Source organism: Anomaloglossus baeobatrachus, chromosome 4 (genome assembly GCF_048569485.1).
Source record: "Anomaloglossus baeobatrachus isolate aAnoBae1 chromosome 4, aAnoBae1.hap1, whole genome shotgun sequence".
In the NCBI taxonomy this organism is placed as follows: Eukaryota; Metazoa; Chordata; class Amphibia; order Anura; family Aromobatidae; genus Anomaloglossus; species Anomaloglossus baeobatrachus.
This window is the reverse complement of record NC_134356.1, coordinates 595,443,223-595,463,275: the sequence shown is the minus strand read 5'-3', so window position 1 is coordinate 595,463,275 and position 20,053 is coordinate 595,443,223. Positions and strand designations below refer to the sequence as shown.

Genomic DNA, 20,053 nt, shown 5'->3' with positions numbered 1-20,053 from the left:
GCACACCCTTTGGGAATGTTAAATTTGTGATGGGTGCTAGTTCGTTAAGTGCCAGCCATTGAGCTCCTGTCAATCTGTGGTAAATAGAAGGAAGGAACTGCACACTATAAGGCACCTAAAGGAAGCCAATGCCATACCCTAGACTTCGCTAACCTAATTGTAGTGATTATTATGAACATGTCTGATGAAGGTTGCTATATCCGAAATGTTACATATTTGCATACTGACTTCAGTTTAATCTATGGATATAAAACATTTGTAATAAATGCTAATTAAGCATCTCCAAGTGCCTTTTCACATGTGTTGCTATGTCAGAGCCGTAGAACAGAGTCAAAATGGCGGAGGAGGACGTCATGAGCCAAGAAGAGGCAAGACAGAGTTTTGTGGATGACTGGATGTAGCTGTTACGTTGGGATGGGTGAGCAGTGAGGTATTAAGGCTGCTTTACATGGTACGACCGATTGTGCAATTTCACAATCGATCGTACCCGCCCCCGTCCTTTTTGCGTCACGGGCAAATCGCTGCCCGTGGCGCACAAAGTCGGTAACCCCAATCACACGTACTTACCTTCTGGACGACCTCGCTGTGGGCGGCGAACGTCCACTTCCTGGAGTGGGAGGGACGTTCGGCATCACAGCGACGTCACACGGCTGTCGGCCAATAGAAGCGGAGGGGCGGAGATGAGAGGGATGTAAACATCCCGCCCACCTCCTTCCTTCCACATAGCCGGCGAGAGCCGCGGGTCGCAGTTAAGCGATGTTCATCGTTCCCGGGGTGTCACACGGAGTGGCGTGTGCTACCCCAGGAACGATGAACAATTAAATTAAACGATATTATGAAACCTAGCGACCAGTACACGACTCACGATTTGTGAGCGATACTGCGTCGCTAGGAGGTGTCACACAGGCCGGCATCGCAAGCGATGCCGGATGTGCGTCACAAAAACCGTGACCCCGACGATCTATCGCACGATAGATCTTCTGGTGTAAAGCAGCCTTTAGTCTTCTTTAACCTCTATCTTGTCCCTTTACAAATCAGTAGAATTTGTGACTGGTTGCCCGCCTCTGCCTAGTTAGCATATTTTTGCCACTTTTTATACATACATTCGAACACAATTTGACATACATTGCAGCACTTAAGCCATGTTCCATTGAGCCAGGCTTTGTAAACAATCAGTGGGGTAATCGTAAACTCGTAGGCCCAATGCAAAATCTTCACTAGACCATTTAGTAGCATGGTCTGCTCATATGGGCCAAAGGATCCTTCTGGACCCCTCTAGGCCTCAGGGACCGGGTGCATCTACTATCCCAGGACCTTCTACAGCTATGCCACTGGCAACAAATCCAAGTTCAATGATCTGCAAAGAGCATCTGAAACATCTCATAAATAATTCTTATACTAGATTATACATTTTGTGCCTAATATTGCCTAATGTTTTGTTAATGTCTAGGTGTGAACATATTAGTAAATCAGCTGTAACAAAAGCAAAGTATTTGCATGAATGGGTCAGTTGCTTACCTCCAATGTCTGTACATGTAACATTGGAGAACCTACAACAATAGCGATAGTCCAAACAAACCCTAAAAGACAAAAGAAAATGGTCTACAGAAGAAGAAATTACATTCAGACAGCAGGATTGGTTTGTGAAATTAAAATTGTGTCATTCTTTAATAAATCAATCCTTGATATTTTAATGTAAGAAGAACTGAATTAATGGAAATGCCCTAAATATAAGTCAGTGAGTTCTGCCAATAGATTACTTTGATGGGATGTGTAACTACATCACAATAGATCCATATATCTGGAATAGTCTATGCTATTTCCAAAGGATGCCTAATTATAAAGGGGTCAAATGCAGGGAACACCGTAAATCATGTGGACGGTGTTTGGTGTTTCCCAGTAGCAGAGGGAAGTCAACCTACGTATCCACAGGGCCATATACAACCACACAGGAAATGTCTGACCGACCAGAGAGTCCCACTATGACCTTGGGCTGATTGCCACAAACCTTAGCCATGTTGACTTTGTTCAGAGAGGGATGGGCCAGATCCTGTGTTATTTCACTGTCCGAACGGAGTAGAAGTATACTGAACAAGAGGCCACATTATAGATGCACTAAATTAACTGATGCTGGATAAAAATGAAAATTACACCACTGCATTTATAATAAAAGAAACAGAAACAGGAAAGCTAATGATAAAGACTTCATTAACTACATTGCCATCACATTGGGCAAGGGGAATTCTTACCAAGCATTTTGTAGGCCCTCTTGTTGGTGTACTGTCTCTTCATTTTCAGTGGATGGACAATGCCTTGGTACCTTTCCACCGCAATACACGTCATGGTTAATGTACTGGCCACCACTGCCGTGGTTTGAATAAATGGAACCATCTTGCAGACAAATGGTCCTGTGGACAAAAATGTTATATATTTGTTTAACCTGCTTATGTCACTGTAGACCAGTCTATAACGTATCAACTGCTATAGTACCCATAAATCAAGTTTCCCATGATGCACAGCTTATATCAATTTAGGTTTATCTAATCCTTTCTTCTAATTAGAAAGGGTCTAATAATTGAACAATCCTTGTTTATTAGATAAGTCCTTAAGAATAAACTAATTGCAAAATGTCTGTCTGCTGGAACTTTGATCAATCGGTTGTAATCTGAGGGAAACATTCAGTAAGTATTAAATTTGCCTTCAGTGCTACCACAACAGGGATATAGCATTATGAAGTTACCATACAAATCTATGGGCTGTCTGTGTGATGCATGAGAAGTCCTCTAGAGTTAAAGACATTCATTGTAACCACCATCTACTCCATCTACTCTGGTCAAGAGTTGCGGATCCTAAACAAAGTAGGCCCAAAGGAACCTATCAGAAATCCCCCTCAAACCATGGATGTGAATGTGTTGCTCTTTAAAAGATGAGCAAGTTGATCACCTGATGACCACAAAGTGATGCTCCAGCAGCAAGAAATTGTGTTTTAAAGCTCTGTATACTTGTGTCTGGAAGTGCATTTTGGCCTGATGATGCACTTACAGCTACTCAGATACCTGCTATGTTTTGTAGCCAATGTTCTGTCAATCAACCAGACAGTGGAACAAGGCATAGAAAACAGCATGATGCTGAGGAGCTGTAAGTGCATCTTCATAGCCCACTGCACTTACAGATGCATATATACCAAACTTCAAAGTGCAATTTCTCACTGCTGGAGCATCAGCTTGAAGTCATAAAGAAATCAACTTTTATTATCTTTTAAAGGGATATACATACATAATGGATGTGTAGACATTTTTGACAGGTTCCCTTTAAGGGTATGTTCATATGACGTCTTTATACATGCTCATAGGCAGAGACCACTCAATGAAGGTCATCCAACTGGAATAAGATGCTGAGAACCCACCTGTTTGACTAGTCAGTGCCCAGATGACTATTAAAGGGGTGATTCACTACTCTGCAGTAGTGACCACATCCCTGAAAAAAATGATAAGGAAGGCTTTTTCTAAATACCTTGATCAGCCAATTCTGCCTCTAAGCGGTGCTATTGTGGTCCTCTCATCCCCATGTAGTGACCCCCGGGCTCTGTGACCACTGGGATCCGGTGATGTCACATCAACTTCCAGTTCATCTGACATCACTAAGACTGGCCCCAGCTCAACACAGCCCAGCGTCACAGCCCAGTATCTCCCTGCTCTTTCCTTCACTGTAGCGCGCCGCACACAGGAGCGCTACTGGGCTGTGATGAGTGGTGAAACTCTGCCCATAGCCCAGCAATTCAGGAAGACTGGGGCAGGCCGCGGTGATGTCAGGTCAACTGGAAGTTGACCTGACATCACCGCATCCCAGAAGCCACGGAGCCCCGGGGGTAACTATGACGCCCTGGGCAAGCCAGGGGTCACAGGTCATAACACCACCACACCCTACACCCCAGTTAGGAACACCAAGGCTAACCTAAAATCCTTGTTGCCTTCCTCCAGGGGCTGATGTCCACACCAGGGGGTGGGCCAGGCGGTTGGCTCCGCCCACCGAGGAGTTCACAGCCCTGGAGGCGGGAGAACCAGGCAGTGCAGTTTAGGAGGAAGAAGTAGAAGGAAGTGGTAGAGGAACAAAGGAGAGGAGCTGAAGAAAGGGAAAGTGACAGTTAAGACAGCCTGAAGCTGGTCCGGGTGTGTGCCCCGGACTGAGACAGCAAGGTCAGCAGACGGCGGTGACTGTCTGCAGGGGTGGCTGTTTGGAGGTTGCTGAAAGGACCACGGACGGGTGGTGGCCCGGCGGTACCGGAGCGGTATACGAAGAACAGTCAGCACCAGTGGCAGGGGCCTTTCGGATCCCGGCAAGGCTAGGAGTCGCCGTGAATTTGCCAAATCCGTTAGTGAAGGGGACCTCTGGGTCTCCCAACAAGCAAGTCCCGATTGAAGGCAACAGTCCAACCGTTACAGAGAGACACCGCCACCGCCAGGGCACCAGTTTCTCAGGGCCAGCGCCTGCGGGCAAAGTAGGGCTCCTCCGGCCCACATCCAAGCCGGGGAGCGGGTTACCGATGGGAACCCATCGCAACCATCATTATCTTAGGTGCAGGAAAAGGGACCGTCACCGTCAACTACTGGGGAAAAGCAAGTGCAGCCATCCGTGGGAACTGTCTTTCCAGCCGTGTGTTTTACCAATAACTGTGTCGTTGTCTCAGGCTGAGTGAGTACCACAGTGCCGCAAGGCACAGCGCTCCCCCCGCGTCCCTGCACCCCACCAAGCCCTGCATCACGCACCTCATCACTGGGCCCCGGGACAACAACCCCCTACCCACGGAGGGGAGAACCAACAACTTTGCTGCTCCCTGTCATCAGTCCCCGGGATCCCCATACAGAGCAGCGGTGGTGTCAACAAATCACCACAACCGTGGGTGGCGTCACGGACAATAAACTATCCCAAATCCCAATCCCCTTTCACTCACGGGCGAGGAGCGCCGCTCGAGTCCCCAGGATCCGGCCCATCGCTCGAGCCACCGAGCGGCAGCAGCAGGCCGCAGCAGCCGCAGCGGCAGCCGGACCCGAGCAGTGGGAGAGCGCGGCGTCCCCTCCTACGCCCGCGACATAACTTCATGGGGATGAGCGGACCTGAGATATTACGGCCACAGACTGGGCAGCATGTATTAGCTGTTAGGTTCCCTTTAAATGTGTGCCATAATAAAAAATGAGCTTGAAGTCAGTCGCATTATGATGACACAAGTACCATTAAAAAAAATGTGTTGTACAAACGACCTTTTTGCTATTACTCATCAAAAATTCTACATAGTATTATCAGGAGAAAGGGGAATTTATTAGTTTTTCCAACTTTCACAAGTACTAATACACAAGAAAAAACTTTCTTGAGACTTTCATAATGTTCTATCATTATTTTGCAGCAAATGATTTCTCCTTAAGTGTCCACTGCAAACAGATTTATGGAAATGATCAAACATGTCAATCGGGCATGTCTGATTTCGGACTGCCGATCAATTTGTATTACCAGAGCTAACCCTTCATCAGACATAGTGACTTCCTCATAGAGAACACAGAAGTGCTCAGCTGAGTGAACTCCCCTATGTATCGGAGAGCCAGCCGATGCATCTGTCAACCGAACCCTTCGTTTGGCCAACTTCTATCTAGTATGTATAGTTAGCTTTAGAGATACAGACAAAGAATATTATGACCTTTCACCTGTCTTCATATACAGTACACAAATCCCTGCTCATTTTATAATAGGCCATTTTGTAAGTTTTGAACTTTAGTCTCAATAAAAAAAATGCTGTTAAGAAGCCCCTAAAGTTTTTTATTCATTAAATGTATATATGCGCATGCAATGTACAGGAGAAAGGGGGGAATACAGCACATCCATCTGATAAATGTAGATAAAAAAGAACATTTATATAGTTCATTAAAATCAACAATGTTCACCAAGAAATAAAATCTGACACATTTCTGGTGATAAATTACCTTAGTCATAGTATAATATTTAATAGAGCTAGACATATTATATATCGTCTTTACACCAATCACAGGAATCCACCAATACAATTAAAGAATAGATTACATGTTAGAAAAATCTACACTATATTATATTAATTCAATATAAAACAAGCTACTCTATTTGTTTCATATACCAGACCAATATACTGTATATATATATATATATATATATATATATATATATATATATATAGTGATGGGATCCTGGGTTCAAATCCCACCAAGGATAACTACCGTATTTTTCGCTTTATAAGACGCACTTTTTTCCCCCCAAAATTGTGGGGAAAATAGGGGTGCGTCTTACAAAGTGAATGTAACTTACCGAGCAGTAATGCGGCGGTAGAGTGAGTCACAGGAGGCTGGTGCGGCCGCCATGGATCCCCCGGCAATCAGCTGCGGAGGCGGCCGCCATGGATCCCGCGGCAATCGGTTGCGGTGACGGCCGCCATGGATCCCCCGGCAATCGGCTGCAGAGGTGGCCGCCATGGATCCAGCGGCAATCGGCTGCGGAGGCAGCCGCCATGGATCCCCCGGCAATCGGCTGCGGTGGCGGCCGCCATGGATCCCCCGGCAATCGGCTGCGGTGGCGGCCGCCATGGATCCCCCGGCAATCGGCTGCGGTGGCGGCCGCCATGGATCCCCCGGCAATCGGCTGCGGTGACGGCCGCCATGGATCCCCCGGCAATCGGCTGCAGAGGTGGCCGCCATGGATCCAGCGGCAATCGGCTGCGGAGGCAGCCGCCATGGATCCCCCGGCAATCGGCTGCGGTGGCAGCCGCCATGGATCCCCCGGCAATCGGCTGCGGTGACGGCCGCCATGGATCCCCTGGCAATCAGCTGCGGTGGCGGTCACCATAGCCGAAATCTTTATCTGCGCCTGCGCTGCCTCCAATGCAACCTCCGGAAAATGGCTGCGGAGGTGACGCAGGCGCAGATGGAGATCTCAGAGAAGCGAGATCTCCATCTGCGCATGCGCTGCCTTCCGTAGCCATTTTCCTGAAGTCCATCGCGTCGGAGGCTACGCAGGCGCAGATAGAGATCGCGGCTCTCGAAGATCGCGATCTGCGCATGCGCGGGCTCCATTTTAGATCTCCGCAGCAGGCGGAGACTATCATAAGAAAGAGGAGAGAGAGAAGAACGATTCTCCCTCTCCTCGCTAGGGCTGGATGCTGATTGGTGGAGACAATTTCTGCAGAGCTGCCTCCACCAATCAGTGATCTGAGCCTGACAAATGTTATCAGTTGAACGAAGGGTCCTAATAGGTGAGCAAAAAACACTGAAGGGGAACACAACCCCCATCATCAGCCTTCAGAATATACTTTATCAATCGGTGTATTCTGAAGGATGATGGGGGCTGTAGTCCTTTAGTGTAAACACTCCAGAGAGGGACTAATGTAGTGGCCAAAGTGTAAATGTGACTACCACCCCCCTCATCTTTCAGAATACAGCCATGTATGGTATACAGTACATGGGTGTATTCCTAAGGATGAGGGGGGTAGTAGTCCCAGATCCCCATAAAAGTGCATCATGCAGGTCCCCCATAGCCGTGTCATCCAAGGATCCCACATAACAGTGCATCATCCACAGGTCCCCATAATAGTGCGTCATCCACAGGTCCCCCATAGCAATGCATCATCCACATTTCCCCCATAATAGTGCGTCATCCACAGGTCCCCCATAGCAGTGCATCATCCACAGGTCCCCCATAGCAGTGCGTTATCCACAGATCCCCCACAGTAGTGTCATCCACAGGTCCCCCATAATAGTGCATCATCCTCAGATCCCCCATAACAGTGCACCATCCACAGGTTCCCCATAGCAGTGTCATCCACAGGTCCCCCATAGCAGTGTCATCCACATGTCCCCCATAGCAGTGCGTTATCCACAGGTCCCCCACAGCAGTGCATCATCCACAGATCCCCCCATAACAGACCCTCCTGTTGAGTCTAAATTGTTAAAATAATGTTTTTTTAATTTTATGAAAATGTTTTAGCACACTATTTGGCTCAATTTGTTTTTTTTTTCTAATTTTCCTCCTCTAAAACCTAGGTGCGTCTTATAATCAGGTGCGTCTTATAAAGCGAAAAATACGGTATATAAATGAATACAATTATTATTATATTGTATACAGTGTGTCCACCCATATCTTGTCCACCGTTTTTTGGGCCAAACTGATTTTCTTTGCCCAAAGGGAGCAAGAAAACTGAAGCAGTGTGCGGATATACCCTAAGAATGATTTGTTATACAGTGTGTCCACCCATATCCTGTCCACCGCCATTAACTTGAGAACTGCGGCAGCTATAGGCATAGAAGTGGTGTCTAGGTATAGTAAACTAGCCATGTGCTACATAATGAAACCACCTATAGCGCCAACAAATCATTCTTAGGGTATGTCCGCACACTGCTTCAGTTTTCTTGCTCCCTTTGGGCAAATAAAATCACTTTGGCCCAAAAAACGCATAAAAAAACACGCATGTGTTTTTGACCATGGTTTTTTTTATGCATTTTTAAAGTAAAAACGATGTCATAAAGCTAGCTGAAAAAAAAGAACTCTGATATCATTTCTGTATTCTTTTATTCTGCATTTTGATGCCTATAACCTCACTTTCTGTCCTGCCAACCTACATGCATTTTTGGTAAAACAGTGTGCGCATGGGGTCCTAAAGTTCATGCCAAATGGATATTTGATGTTAAAAATGAGAATGCAGAAGTCTTCACGAGTGGTTAAAAGCTGCTGCCAGTCACCTCCCCTTTTGGGACATTTACCCCTCTCAAAGCCGTAGAATATGAAATGTGTTTTATCACCATCATGCCCATTTACAAAATGCTTTATAGCTACTAAATATGACTCATTTTTGTTTTTTATGTTTGAAGTGTTCCACAATAAGTCATTTTTTTTTCTGATGGTACAACCAACAAAACACATATTGCACGCATTGCATATGCTACAATAAACTACATTATGTGAATTACAGTTAATAAAGTCATCCATTCATGTTTTTTGACATTAGATCAAAACAAAATTTCTTATTTTTTGCAAAAATGCATACATTCGCATCTTTGCCTGTACATTTTTAAGTACCCTTCTGTGTGACCAAGACGGATCTAATGAAGTGTTCTTGACAACGTTTCTCAATGATCGTTTTTTTTTTTTGCTACATAGCGTCATCCATTATCCAATATCTTTTTGAGAATGGCATCCTGGTTAATAACTGGTAAGTATTTGTGAATGATTTGTTTGATTTGATTAAATTACAAACTGAAAGGTGTAGAACACTTAACCATGGATATGTATTCATGATTGCTATCATGTAACATTGTTTCTCTTGATTTATATTTGACCCTTTCAAAAACCGAATCAATAAGATACTTTTTATATCCTCTGTTAATGAACCTCTTTCAGACCACAATGCTCTCATGCAAAAACGCATTTTCAGGAGAACAATTGCGTTTTGCACTAGTTAGCTCACCATGTGGAAGAGCTCTTATTGTGTGGCTAGAATGGCAACTGAAGGCAAAGAGAATGGAGAATGGTATTGCCTGCAATTTCTTTCCTGTAGAATGAAGTGTGTACTATGCCTCTAAATGGGTGTCCCTTCAAAAAAGAAAAAAGATACACAAAAGAAACACTTTTGCTTAGAATATTATGAGTGAAATATAAGTTATAATTATTGTTGCTTGAATAACTTACAAACTCTACAACTCTTAATGAATTACCAGACCAGACAACCAATAGATCGTCTACATATCGTCCATACCAAATAATATTCCCCCCCCAAAAAGATTAGTGATACTAAAAGTGAATTTTTTCTCCCACCATGCCACAAAGCTATGGTTACACAACATGTTTTCAACAATTGTGACTGTAGAGATGTGTTTGGGTTGGGGATATAATTCAGTCCCTCAGGAATTTAGGAGCAATTGGGAAATGTGTAGGAAAGTTGTCATATAAAGGTGCTATGTGATGAATTTGAAACATAAAATTTAGACGGGGAAGACAAAATGTATTCTGATCTCCCACAAAGTTGAGAATTTTGAGTATTAATATACTCACTTACTGCTGCGTTCTCTTCTGCTTCTCAGTAAAGTCCCCACAAATGTGACTATCCAGCTCACTCTATGCATGAGCCGGAACTCTCTTTTATGGTGAAAGCCAATGTATTCTCATTCTGTCGCTCCATTAACTTAGAAAAAAAGACAGTTGCACTATGAAATGTTAAAGCATGCAAACAATGAATGCAAGAATATAGATATGCATTACTGTTTAAGGAAATCTAGGAAAAATTTAGATATTTAGCATACAAAAATGGTCATTTATATATCTGCCCAGTAGCCACGTCAAGGCATATCTCGTTACTCGGAACCTACACTGTACTGAAGACTGTCTTTGGGTTACAAACCTGTATTGTATTAGCATGTAGAAACCTGCTACTGAAGAATAAAATCATCTGTGGCTAATGGGAGAGGGGTGCACAGTCACAGGGCATGACTCCCTTATCTACACAAAAAGACTCCCAAAATGCAGTCTGAACAGGTGCATAACTGAGTATGACATATAATAGCAAAAAAAGACAGTGGCACTGCAGCGATTTGTCTTACTGGAGAATCTTGATATTCACTTTGACTTTGCCCTAGAGAGCAAGTACCGTATTTTTCATTTTATAATATGCAGTGGATTATAAGACGCACCCCAAATTTAGAGGAAAAAAAGGTAAAAAAAAATATGGGGTCCATTTTATAATCCAGTGGTATCTTATCATTGAGGAGGGGCAGCAGTGGAGGTGGAGCAGGGGTCACAAGAGACAGGGGAGGTGCTGGAGTATGATGATGATGCAGGTGGTGCAGAGGGGGCCCAGATACTCACTGCGGGCGGTAGCACTGTCCTGGGGCTGCGGGTGTTGCTCTGTGCTGGGTCAGCAGGTGCTGTTCTGTGCTGGGGCAGTGGGCGTTGTTCTATGCTGGTGCTCATTTGGGGTGGTGAGGCACACACCATTCTGAAGATGTCAATGGTGCGGGCTCAAACAAATGGCAGCTGGAGTTGGCGCATGCGCAGATTGAGTTATTGGCTCAATGACATGCTGAGATCTCCTCTGCATACGCGCCACTCCCGGGCACCATTTTCCTTAAATCTGGTGCCGGATGCGGTGCGTGCGCAGATGAGTGCTTGAGCCAAGAGCTCCATCTGCCCATGCGTCATTATTTGAAGCCTCACTGCTCACCACATGGAGCTGCGCTGCACAGAGCTGAGCCGCACAAAGTCGCGCAGGTACTTACAGCCCCAGCACACAGCAGCACCTGCAGCACAGTGCACAGCATCGAACCTGCCTCCTGTGAACCCACTTCACCGCCCCCTGGTAAGCTACATTTGAATTTTGGGAGGAAAAGTGCATCTTATAATCAGAAAAATATGGTAATTTTAATTAGTTTAGAGACATAAAAAAAACTTCTAGTGCTGCTTCCCATAAAGCATCGAATAAAAAAAAATATTATTTAGTAGCCATTTACATTAAAACTACCGTAGTGTACAAGTTATAATAGTATATCACTTTTTTTTAACATAACATATCTTTTGTTTTATTGCCACTCATTAGGAAAAATGTATTATGTTGTTTTTTAATTGTAGTATAGGATTATTTTGCCTTCCTTATAGGAGGTTGATGTTAGTACCTAAGGGTAAGTTCACACAGTGCGTTTTTCGCGGCGTTTTTGCGCAGTTTTCGGGTGCGTTTTTGCTCAGAAAACTGCATGACTTTGCTTCCCCAGCAAAGTCTATGAGTTTTCATTTTTGCTGTCTGCACACAGCGTTTTTTTTCAGCTGCGTTTTTGTGGTGCCACAAAAACGCAGCATGTCAATTATTCCCGCGTTTTTCACTGCGCTTTTCATCCATTGAGTGCAATGGGATGTTGAAAGATGCAATGAGAAACGCAAATTGCAAATATAGCTGCGTTTTGGTGCGTTTTGGTGCGTTTCTAAGACCAAAAACGCAGCTATAAACGCAGGAGGTGGGTAGTAAAGTGACGTGTACAGGAAGAGGATTCCTTCTGTCAGTAAACACAGAAGCGTGAATCCTCCCGGTACCGTCACCGCCGCTTCCACCTCCGGTCCTGTGCATGTATGCTGCCGTGCGGCGCCATGTCTGGGCGGGAGGTGGAAGCGGCAATCAAAAGTGAACAGTAGAAAAAAAAAAAGTTATACTCACCTGTCTGCAGAATCCCGGTGCCATGCCCGCTCCCAGATTCTGTCACGGTATCGCCGCTCCGGCAGTGTGCAGTCTCCCCGGGTACGTATGCCTGCAGGATGCAGGAGCTGGCGATGGATCACCTGATGCAGTCACCTGACGCATCAGGTGATCGTAAGTCTCGGGCTGACGCCAGCGGCCGGCTTCACCTATCAGCGGATGCGTCAGGAGACTTCATCCCTGATTACCGGCAGCTGCTGCAGCGATCGGACGGGATCAGACTCCGCTGCAGGAGCTGCCGGTAATCAGCACATAAGTGAGTATTTTTTTTTTTTTTGCACCGATGCATCAGCTGATTGTATAACCGGATTTTATACAATCAGCTGATGTGTGATGTGCTTCAGCCCCTAGAACCTGACACATCATCTGATCGCTTTGCCTTCCAGCAAACCGATCAGATGATATTGGATCCGGATTGGACGGCGCGGGACCCTTGACCCAGGATTACTGCGGAGGGGGCTTCTTTATTTCAATAAAGATGGAGTCACTAATTGTGTTGTGTTTTATTTCTAAGAAAAATATTTTTCTGTGTGTGTTTTGTTTTTTTTTTTATCTTTACTAGAAACTCATGGTGGCCATGTCTAATATTGGCGTGACACCATGAATTTCGGGCTTAGGGCCAGCTATACAGCTATCCCTAACCCCATTATTACCCAGCGAGCCACCCGGCATCAGGGCAGCTGGAAGAGTTGGATACAGCGCCAGAAGATGGCGCTTATATGAAAGCGCCATTTTCTGGGGTGGCTGCGGGACTGCAATTCACAGCGGGGGTGCCCAGAAAGCATGGGCACCCTGCATTGTGGATTCCAATCCCCAGCTGCCTAGTTGTACCCGGCTGGACACAAAAATTAGGCGAAGCTCACGTCATTTTTTTTTTTAATTATTTCATGAAATTCATGAAATAATTAAAAAAAAAGGGCTTCTCTATATTTTTTTTTCCCAGCCGGGTACAAATAGGCAGCTGGGGGTTGGAGGCAGCCCGTACCTGCCTGCTGTACCCGGCTAGCATACAAAAATATGGCGAAGCCCACGTCATTTTTTTTTTTTGGGGGGGGCAAAGAAATCCTGCATACAGTCCTGGAAGGAGGATGCTGAGCCTTGTAGTTCGACAGCTGCTGTCTGCTTTCCTGCATACACTATTGGATGGAGGATGCTAAGCCTTGTAGGTCTGCTCCCCCTGACTCTCCCTCCAGCATACAGTCCTGGATGGAGCATGCTGAGCCTTGTAGTTCTGCAGCTCCTGTCTGCTCTCCTGCATGCACTATTGGATGGAGTATGCTGAGCCTTGTAGTTCTGCAGCTGTCTGCTCTCCTGCATACATTAGTGGAGAATGAAGAACATATTGAAGAAGGAAATGACATCAGACCTTTTTTTTTGTTCACTGATAAAAAACGCATAAAGACGCAGTAAATAAAAACGCAGCAAAACGCAGCAAAAAACGCACCAAATCGCGGCAAAACGCGCGCGTTTTTTGCCGCGTTTTTTTGACGCGGGTGCGTTTTTGTGCGTTTTTTGCCGCAAAAAACGCACAAATACGCAGCGTCAAAAAAACGCAGTGTGTGAACCTAGCCTAAGGCTTTTTTTCCCTATCACTACAATAGATAAAGCAATAATAATGCGGGCTGGACAGTTTTATAAGATAAGATAAACTTATATGACACATTTCCGTCAGCTCTGATAGAGAAAGCAGTAAATGACAAGTCTGCACTATCAATCCGCAGATAGGCATCTAACAATGCTTGGAAATGTATTTTCTCTATATTGGAAGACTGAAACAAAACAGGAGTCACAAGACCCCATTTATTCCAATCCAGATGTACTAAATGGAAAGGATATTTTTTGAAGTACATGTAATTAGTTGTATGCTTAAATTGTTTTTTTTTTGTTCCATTATAGGAAAAAATAAATGGAGTCACTGCAAAAATCACATTAGTTCAATGATATCTAGAATTGGCACCAAACAACCCTATTTACTATAATGAGGTCCATTTGGTTTCTGTTGCGGTCATCATTTTAACACAGAAAACAATGTAACACACTGAACATTTTCTTCCTGCAAGAGTGATGGAACCTAATAAAGGCTCCGATGCAAGTGAGTACTTAGCCTTAGTGAGTGTGACGCAATGGCATTGGAAGACAATGACAATCCAATTCATGACAATAGACTTGGTCAACTGTAACAGACAGAAGACCAACATGCCAATTCAGGATAGGGTTCCACAGCGGCATTTATCATGCGACACTTAAATTGCGACATCGCATCTAACGATTTCCTATGGGGTCCCATTACAATCTGAGATATCTTTTCGCTGTCACAAAGTTGTATATGTTTTCAAGTGAGTTGGATTTTCTGTTGCAAGTAGCATGACACATATGTGGCGCCCCTGCGTCTTAAGTCGCCTCAGGGTACTGCACCTCACTTAAGGTGCAGTATTCATCTCGGGTAAGGAGGGGGGTTAATCACTGGTGTTTCCACATTCCACCTTACATACAGATTAGGTGCCTTCTCACTGGGGACTGGACTATGGTAGGCTGTGGTTGGCCATCACGAGGCATGGGACTTTTCTGGTCAATAGGACAACCACCTGGGGGGGCGGGCACCACTTGGGGTAAAAGTAGGAGCATCCTGGACACAATCTTCAGTCAAGTCGGCACTTCAGTTCTGGCAGCCCAACACCACTTTCTTCTTCTTTTCTTCGTGGGACCTGAGGCTTGGAGTGGGAGGCTCAACCCGGGATCCTCACTTCTGAAGGGGGCATCCCTTAGGAAAGGACTCTTTCAAACACCAGTGGCTACCTCTATGTTATCCGGAATTGGATGGAGCCCATAACAACGGAGACCAGCACCTCCCGGGCAATCCACGGACAGTTAGTAGAGACCTAGAACTGCGACTACTGCATCCGCCCTTTCATTGCCGGCACCGTCGCCCCGCACTTCAGTGCCAACGACCACTGCTACCTCCATCATCCTCCCTGGGGTCTAGATTCATCTGCGGGAAGCTGAACTATCCTAGCTGCGATACCTTCTGCCCCAGATGACAGGCTAATTCCTGGCCTCATACCGTTAGTGGCGTCACAAGACAACTATCCCCATCATCCCATCCACCATCCATCATCCCTTTTATTGTACACCTCTGGGCCATGAAGCCTGGCAGGGCCACCCATTACATCCCAGACCCGACATCAACAGCCTGGTGACGAGTACATTTAATCCCTGCCCCGTGGGTGCTACATATACAGTAGACTTGCCATAGACATCAATACAGCTCACAAAATTGGTGGCTGATTTATTTTACAGCAGAATCAAACTCTGAAATAGTTGCGTAACAGCAAGGTACAGGCAAGTTGCTGACATTTTTTTGTTGTGCACCTTTTCTGAGAATTGATATCATGCGGTAAATGTCAGCAAGTAGCCAATGCCGTTGGCCACATTTACATGTTCAATATTTGGTCAGTATTTTATGAGTTTTTGTAAACCAAAACAAGAAGTGGGTGAAAAATGGTGCCCATGTTTCTATTATACTTTTCCTTTGATTGTTCCACTCCTGATTTTAGCTTACAAATACTGAAAAAATACCGATCAAATATTGAACATGTCAACGTGGCCTTACATTGATTTCTACCGGCAGTGAAGAAGGGATTGAACAACTTGTGTGGATCTTTTGAAAAATGTGTTTATATATTTATGACAATCCAGGAATCCAAGTTCAAAGATTAAGGGTTCTTCAAAGAAATTCAAGATTAATATCGAATTGGTGGAATGAGGTAGAGTCACTTTAAACGATATACAACTTTTCGGATTAAGCAGATCTATAGATTTTTAATAATAGAGCGAAGAAAATGAGCATTTGGAGGATGGGTAAAACAAAGGTGTAACTCCTTTCTCTTTTCCTAAAGTAGGCAGCAAGAATCAGAACTTGGCTGTATGTTTTTTGTTCTTTAAAATGTTCCGGCGGATCAGAGATTACATAGTTTGAAGATCCATACTGGCACTATAGGGAGAGACACAACTAGTCTCGCGCTAACCCCAGCCGGCTTCTCTCCACATCCATATAGTTGACAGGTCTCTACATATGTACTCACCTATCAATTAACTAAAGCGATGTGGCGAGAAGCCAACTGGGGGCGCTGCCAGATTATCCCTATGTTTTCCTTATGATCAAAGCCATTTTCGAAAACGACTGTTATGCTCACAAAGCAAGCATGGTATTTGTGGGTCCACTGGACCAAAAGTACCTGTCACTTGCCTAGAGGAGTGAACTAGACCGGCTGCCGAGTCTTCACTACTGCCACTGGACGTGGCAGTAGGTACTCACGCTGGTAAGCAGAGGGCAGCCCCAGGGAATCTGTGGTACATCTGTAGCTGGTGCCACAGATACTGTACAGTCTCTGGTAATAGCAACAACAGCAGCAGCCAAGATTGTTTATTCGGTCAGTAGGGATGGATGGATGCAACAGCAGAGGCCAATGAGGTCACATGCAGCAGTGAGAATAATAGTGGGCAGCTGGCGGGAATGCTTTCCACAGAGCGGATATTGTTGTAGCCAACAGGCATGGATAATTGCAGCAGCAGACTGACAATGCTATGAGACACAGAGACGAATCAGCAGCAGACACGTTAGGAACTCATTGACCAGGTATCTCCCTTAAGGGCAAGGTGCCTTAAATACCTGAAACCTCTCAGCTGACCTAAGAGTCACTTCCTGGTTAGGGTGCACTGGCCCTTTAAGAAAAGAGACGTGCCCACACATGCAGCCTACGAGCATTCCTAGGAGGCCTGTGTGGTGTGTGCAGGCCTCGGGAGACAGCAGCATGATCCAAGGAGAGGGCAGCCACTGCAGGACGACTAGGCAGGTGAGAGAACTGATGTCCTCACCAGAGGAAGTGAGCAGGACAGCGTGGGGACGCTGGTATGGGCATTACAAAGACATACTTAACAGTTAGTCTCTAATTCATGCTGGCTGTGGTTTGGGAAGCATGAATCAAATTAAGTGGTATCTTTTTGTATTGAAATCTTGATAATGGTACACGGTGGCGTGCTTTCTGGTGGCCGTTAGTCTGCCTCCTGTCGCTTTAGGCCATCCCCCATCGCTCCATTCCATACTTCAGGATGCCGCCCACTGCGCCCGAGGTGCCGTGCATGCGAGGACCGCTGGTCACATGTGTCGCAGGCACGAGATTATGGGCGGCGCTGTGATTGCATCGCAAGTGCCCGCCCATCATCTCGTGCCCGCCCTTTCCCCTCTGCCTCTAGCGTTCTGCGCAAGCACAGGCCAGATGACCCGACGTCACCTCTCGTAACCGGTGGTGTCCTGCTCCGCTCCTCCCATCTATTTCCTGCTGCAGGGTAAGATGGGAAAGAGGTGACGTCGGGACATCTGGCCAGCGCTTGCGCAGAACGCTGGTGGCAGAGGGGAGAGCGTGGCCCATAACCTCATGCCTGCACACACGTGACCAGCGGTCCTCGCGTGCGCAGCAACTCAGGCGCAGTGGGCGGCATCCTGAGATATGAAATGGACCGATGGGGGACGGCCTAAAGCGACAGGAGGCAGACTAACGGCCACCAGAGAGCCCGCCCCCGTGTACCATTATCAAGATTTCAATACGGTACCACTTTATAAAGTCTTTATTTTGGTCAGAAAGGGGGCACAAGAACAACAGGAACATTGCTAGAATTCAGCCCAGGAGCTGCAGAGGGGGAAACGTTTAGGTTTCAAGCTAAATTTCTTATGACAGGTTCCCTTTAAAAGAAGTTATTATATGAATTAACAATTAAATTAAATGTTAAAGTTCCAGACCAAGAAATGAACAATATGGGAATGTATGTTTTTACATATGGTAATTAGAGAGGTAAGACTGATTTTCACCACAATTTACATTCCTCCACGTTTCAATAATGAAATATTGCCCAAATTATACAAATTATACACTTTATTAGATTGAAAAATTGACTGAAGTCAGAGATATTAATAATTTATTAGACCCGAGAATAAAGCTTAACTAGAACATATCTGGCAACAGAGTAATCACAACTATTACATGAATATCACAAGATGGAATTGTGGTAATAAGACCTAGATGTATTAAAATATTCCTGTTATTGTAAAACATTTAACAAGTTTTTACAAGATTTAGCTGTAGGAATCAGAATTTATATTACTGTCTTCATAAAAGTGACATCTTACATGAGAAATCATTTTTCCATACTGGTAAACATCAATACGAGAAAAAAGCGATACATCAGGATCAATATCTGCCTGTATATTGCAAAAATAAGTTATTTATTTTTACTTTGATCTACATTTTAAAGTAGAGCAATATCAATAATAGAGAGAAACATTTAGACCATAATAAGCCAAATAATTGGGAAAAAATGGCAACAGCTTGCCGAACTGCATAAAAATGTAATAACGCAAGAAGCACATAAATCAATACAATACTGTAATATTTTGTTTTCTTGGGGCAATATTCCCAGCAGTGTCTTAGCATCTTTTCTTTTTTTTTTTTTAAATCGCCTAGTATCATCTAATGTTTTTATGATGAAAAATTCAAGATGCGATTTAATAATTGATAATGTACAAAGATTGAATCATTTTTTGATGTTTTATTCTGAATTGTAAAGATTCAAAATATTCATATCCCTTGAAAAAAATTCTGAAATATCTTGTCAATATGAGTTTCCCTAAAATTATCCATTAACCCCTTAATGACCTTACATGTACCATGGGCAGGGGTTCTTCTGGCTACCCCTTAGGGTTAATTTGGGGGAAATGGGTCTATCTTATACATTGTTTACCTTGGCTAATATCTGGAGAGGCATTGTTATGCATCTTGGTCTAGTGTCCACCCCGGGCACTCTCACCCCTTTGAAGGTTAACCCCCAGCTGCCATGCAATTAGCGTGAGGCGGTTCTGGGTTTGCTTCCCTTTAACTAAGACTGGGTGTATCGCCTCTGAGACATTATGGATCGTACAAGTTGTAAAGCGATGAAGGCAATCCTGGAAGGTAGGGGAAGAGTTCCTGGACTCTGGTCACAATATTTTCAATTACATGGCTATATTAAGTGTCTGGCCACTGGGGAGGGAATCCCCTCTACGGTTACTCCATTTGAACGTTGGTGCCTGGATACAAAGGCACCATTACATACTATTTCTCTGATGTATAACGTAATTGCATTTGGGGAGGCAGAGGGTAAACTTCCAGCATTTATTGAGCACTGGTATAAGGAATCAGGGCATGAGTTTCCTCTGGATAGATGGCTAAAGGGCTATATCTTCACCCATAAGGTCTCTATGTCCTGCAGGATTCAAGAGTTGAATTACAACATTTTAGTTTGATGATGTGATGCTAGGCACTATGAGCAGTATGAATAGAAGGGTAATTAGAAAAGCCAGAATAATAATCCAGGAGGTAACGTATAAGATTCAAAGAGCAAACAGAGACAGGGTCAGGAAGAAGTCCGAGGTCAGAAGCCGGGAGGTAACGTATTAGGTTCAAGGAACATACAGAGACGTGGTCAGGAAGAGATGCGAGGTCAGAAGCCGGGAGGTAACGTATAAAGTTCAAGGAGCAGACAGTGACGTGGTCAGGAAGAGATCCGAAGTCAGAAGCCATGATCAGAACACTTACACCATACAGGAGCCAAGAGCACACTGAGCAAACAAGAAGTATGACTGGTGAAGTTCAGACAGAGCAAGCCCAGCAAAGAAACAGCAATCACCAGGAACAAGGCACATCTTTGAAGTCACCTCCCAAAACTAGCGTGGACCCTAGTACTGAAAGACAACCTGTCAGCAAGTGCACAAGTCAC

At 44.8% G+C, this 20,053-nt stretch overlaps 1 protein-coding gene across 1 annotated transcript in view; it reads right to left on the bottom strand.

Moving 5' to 3' along the window:
- LOC142301871 (pyroglutamylated RF-amide peptide receptor-like) overlaps positions 1 to 20,053 on the bottom strand; it is a 238,610-nt gene that overhangs the window by 36,395 nt on the left and 182,162 nt on the right. Inside the window, exons 2-3 of the mRNA XM_075342910.1 lie at positions 2,250 to 2,408; positions 1,519 to 1,580 (exon numbers count right to left, since the gene is read on the bottom strand). Of these exons, the coding sequence (XP_075199025.1) occupies positions 1,519 to 1,580; positions 2,250 to 2,408 (221 nt within the window). The remainder of the gene's footprint in view (positions 1 to 1,518; positions 1,581 to 2,249; positions 2,409 to 20,053) is intronic.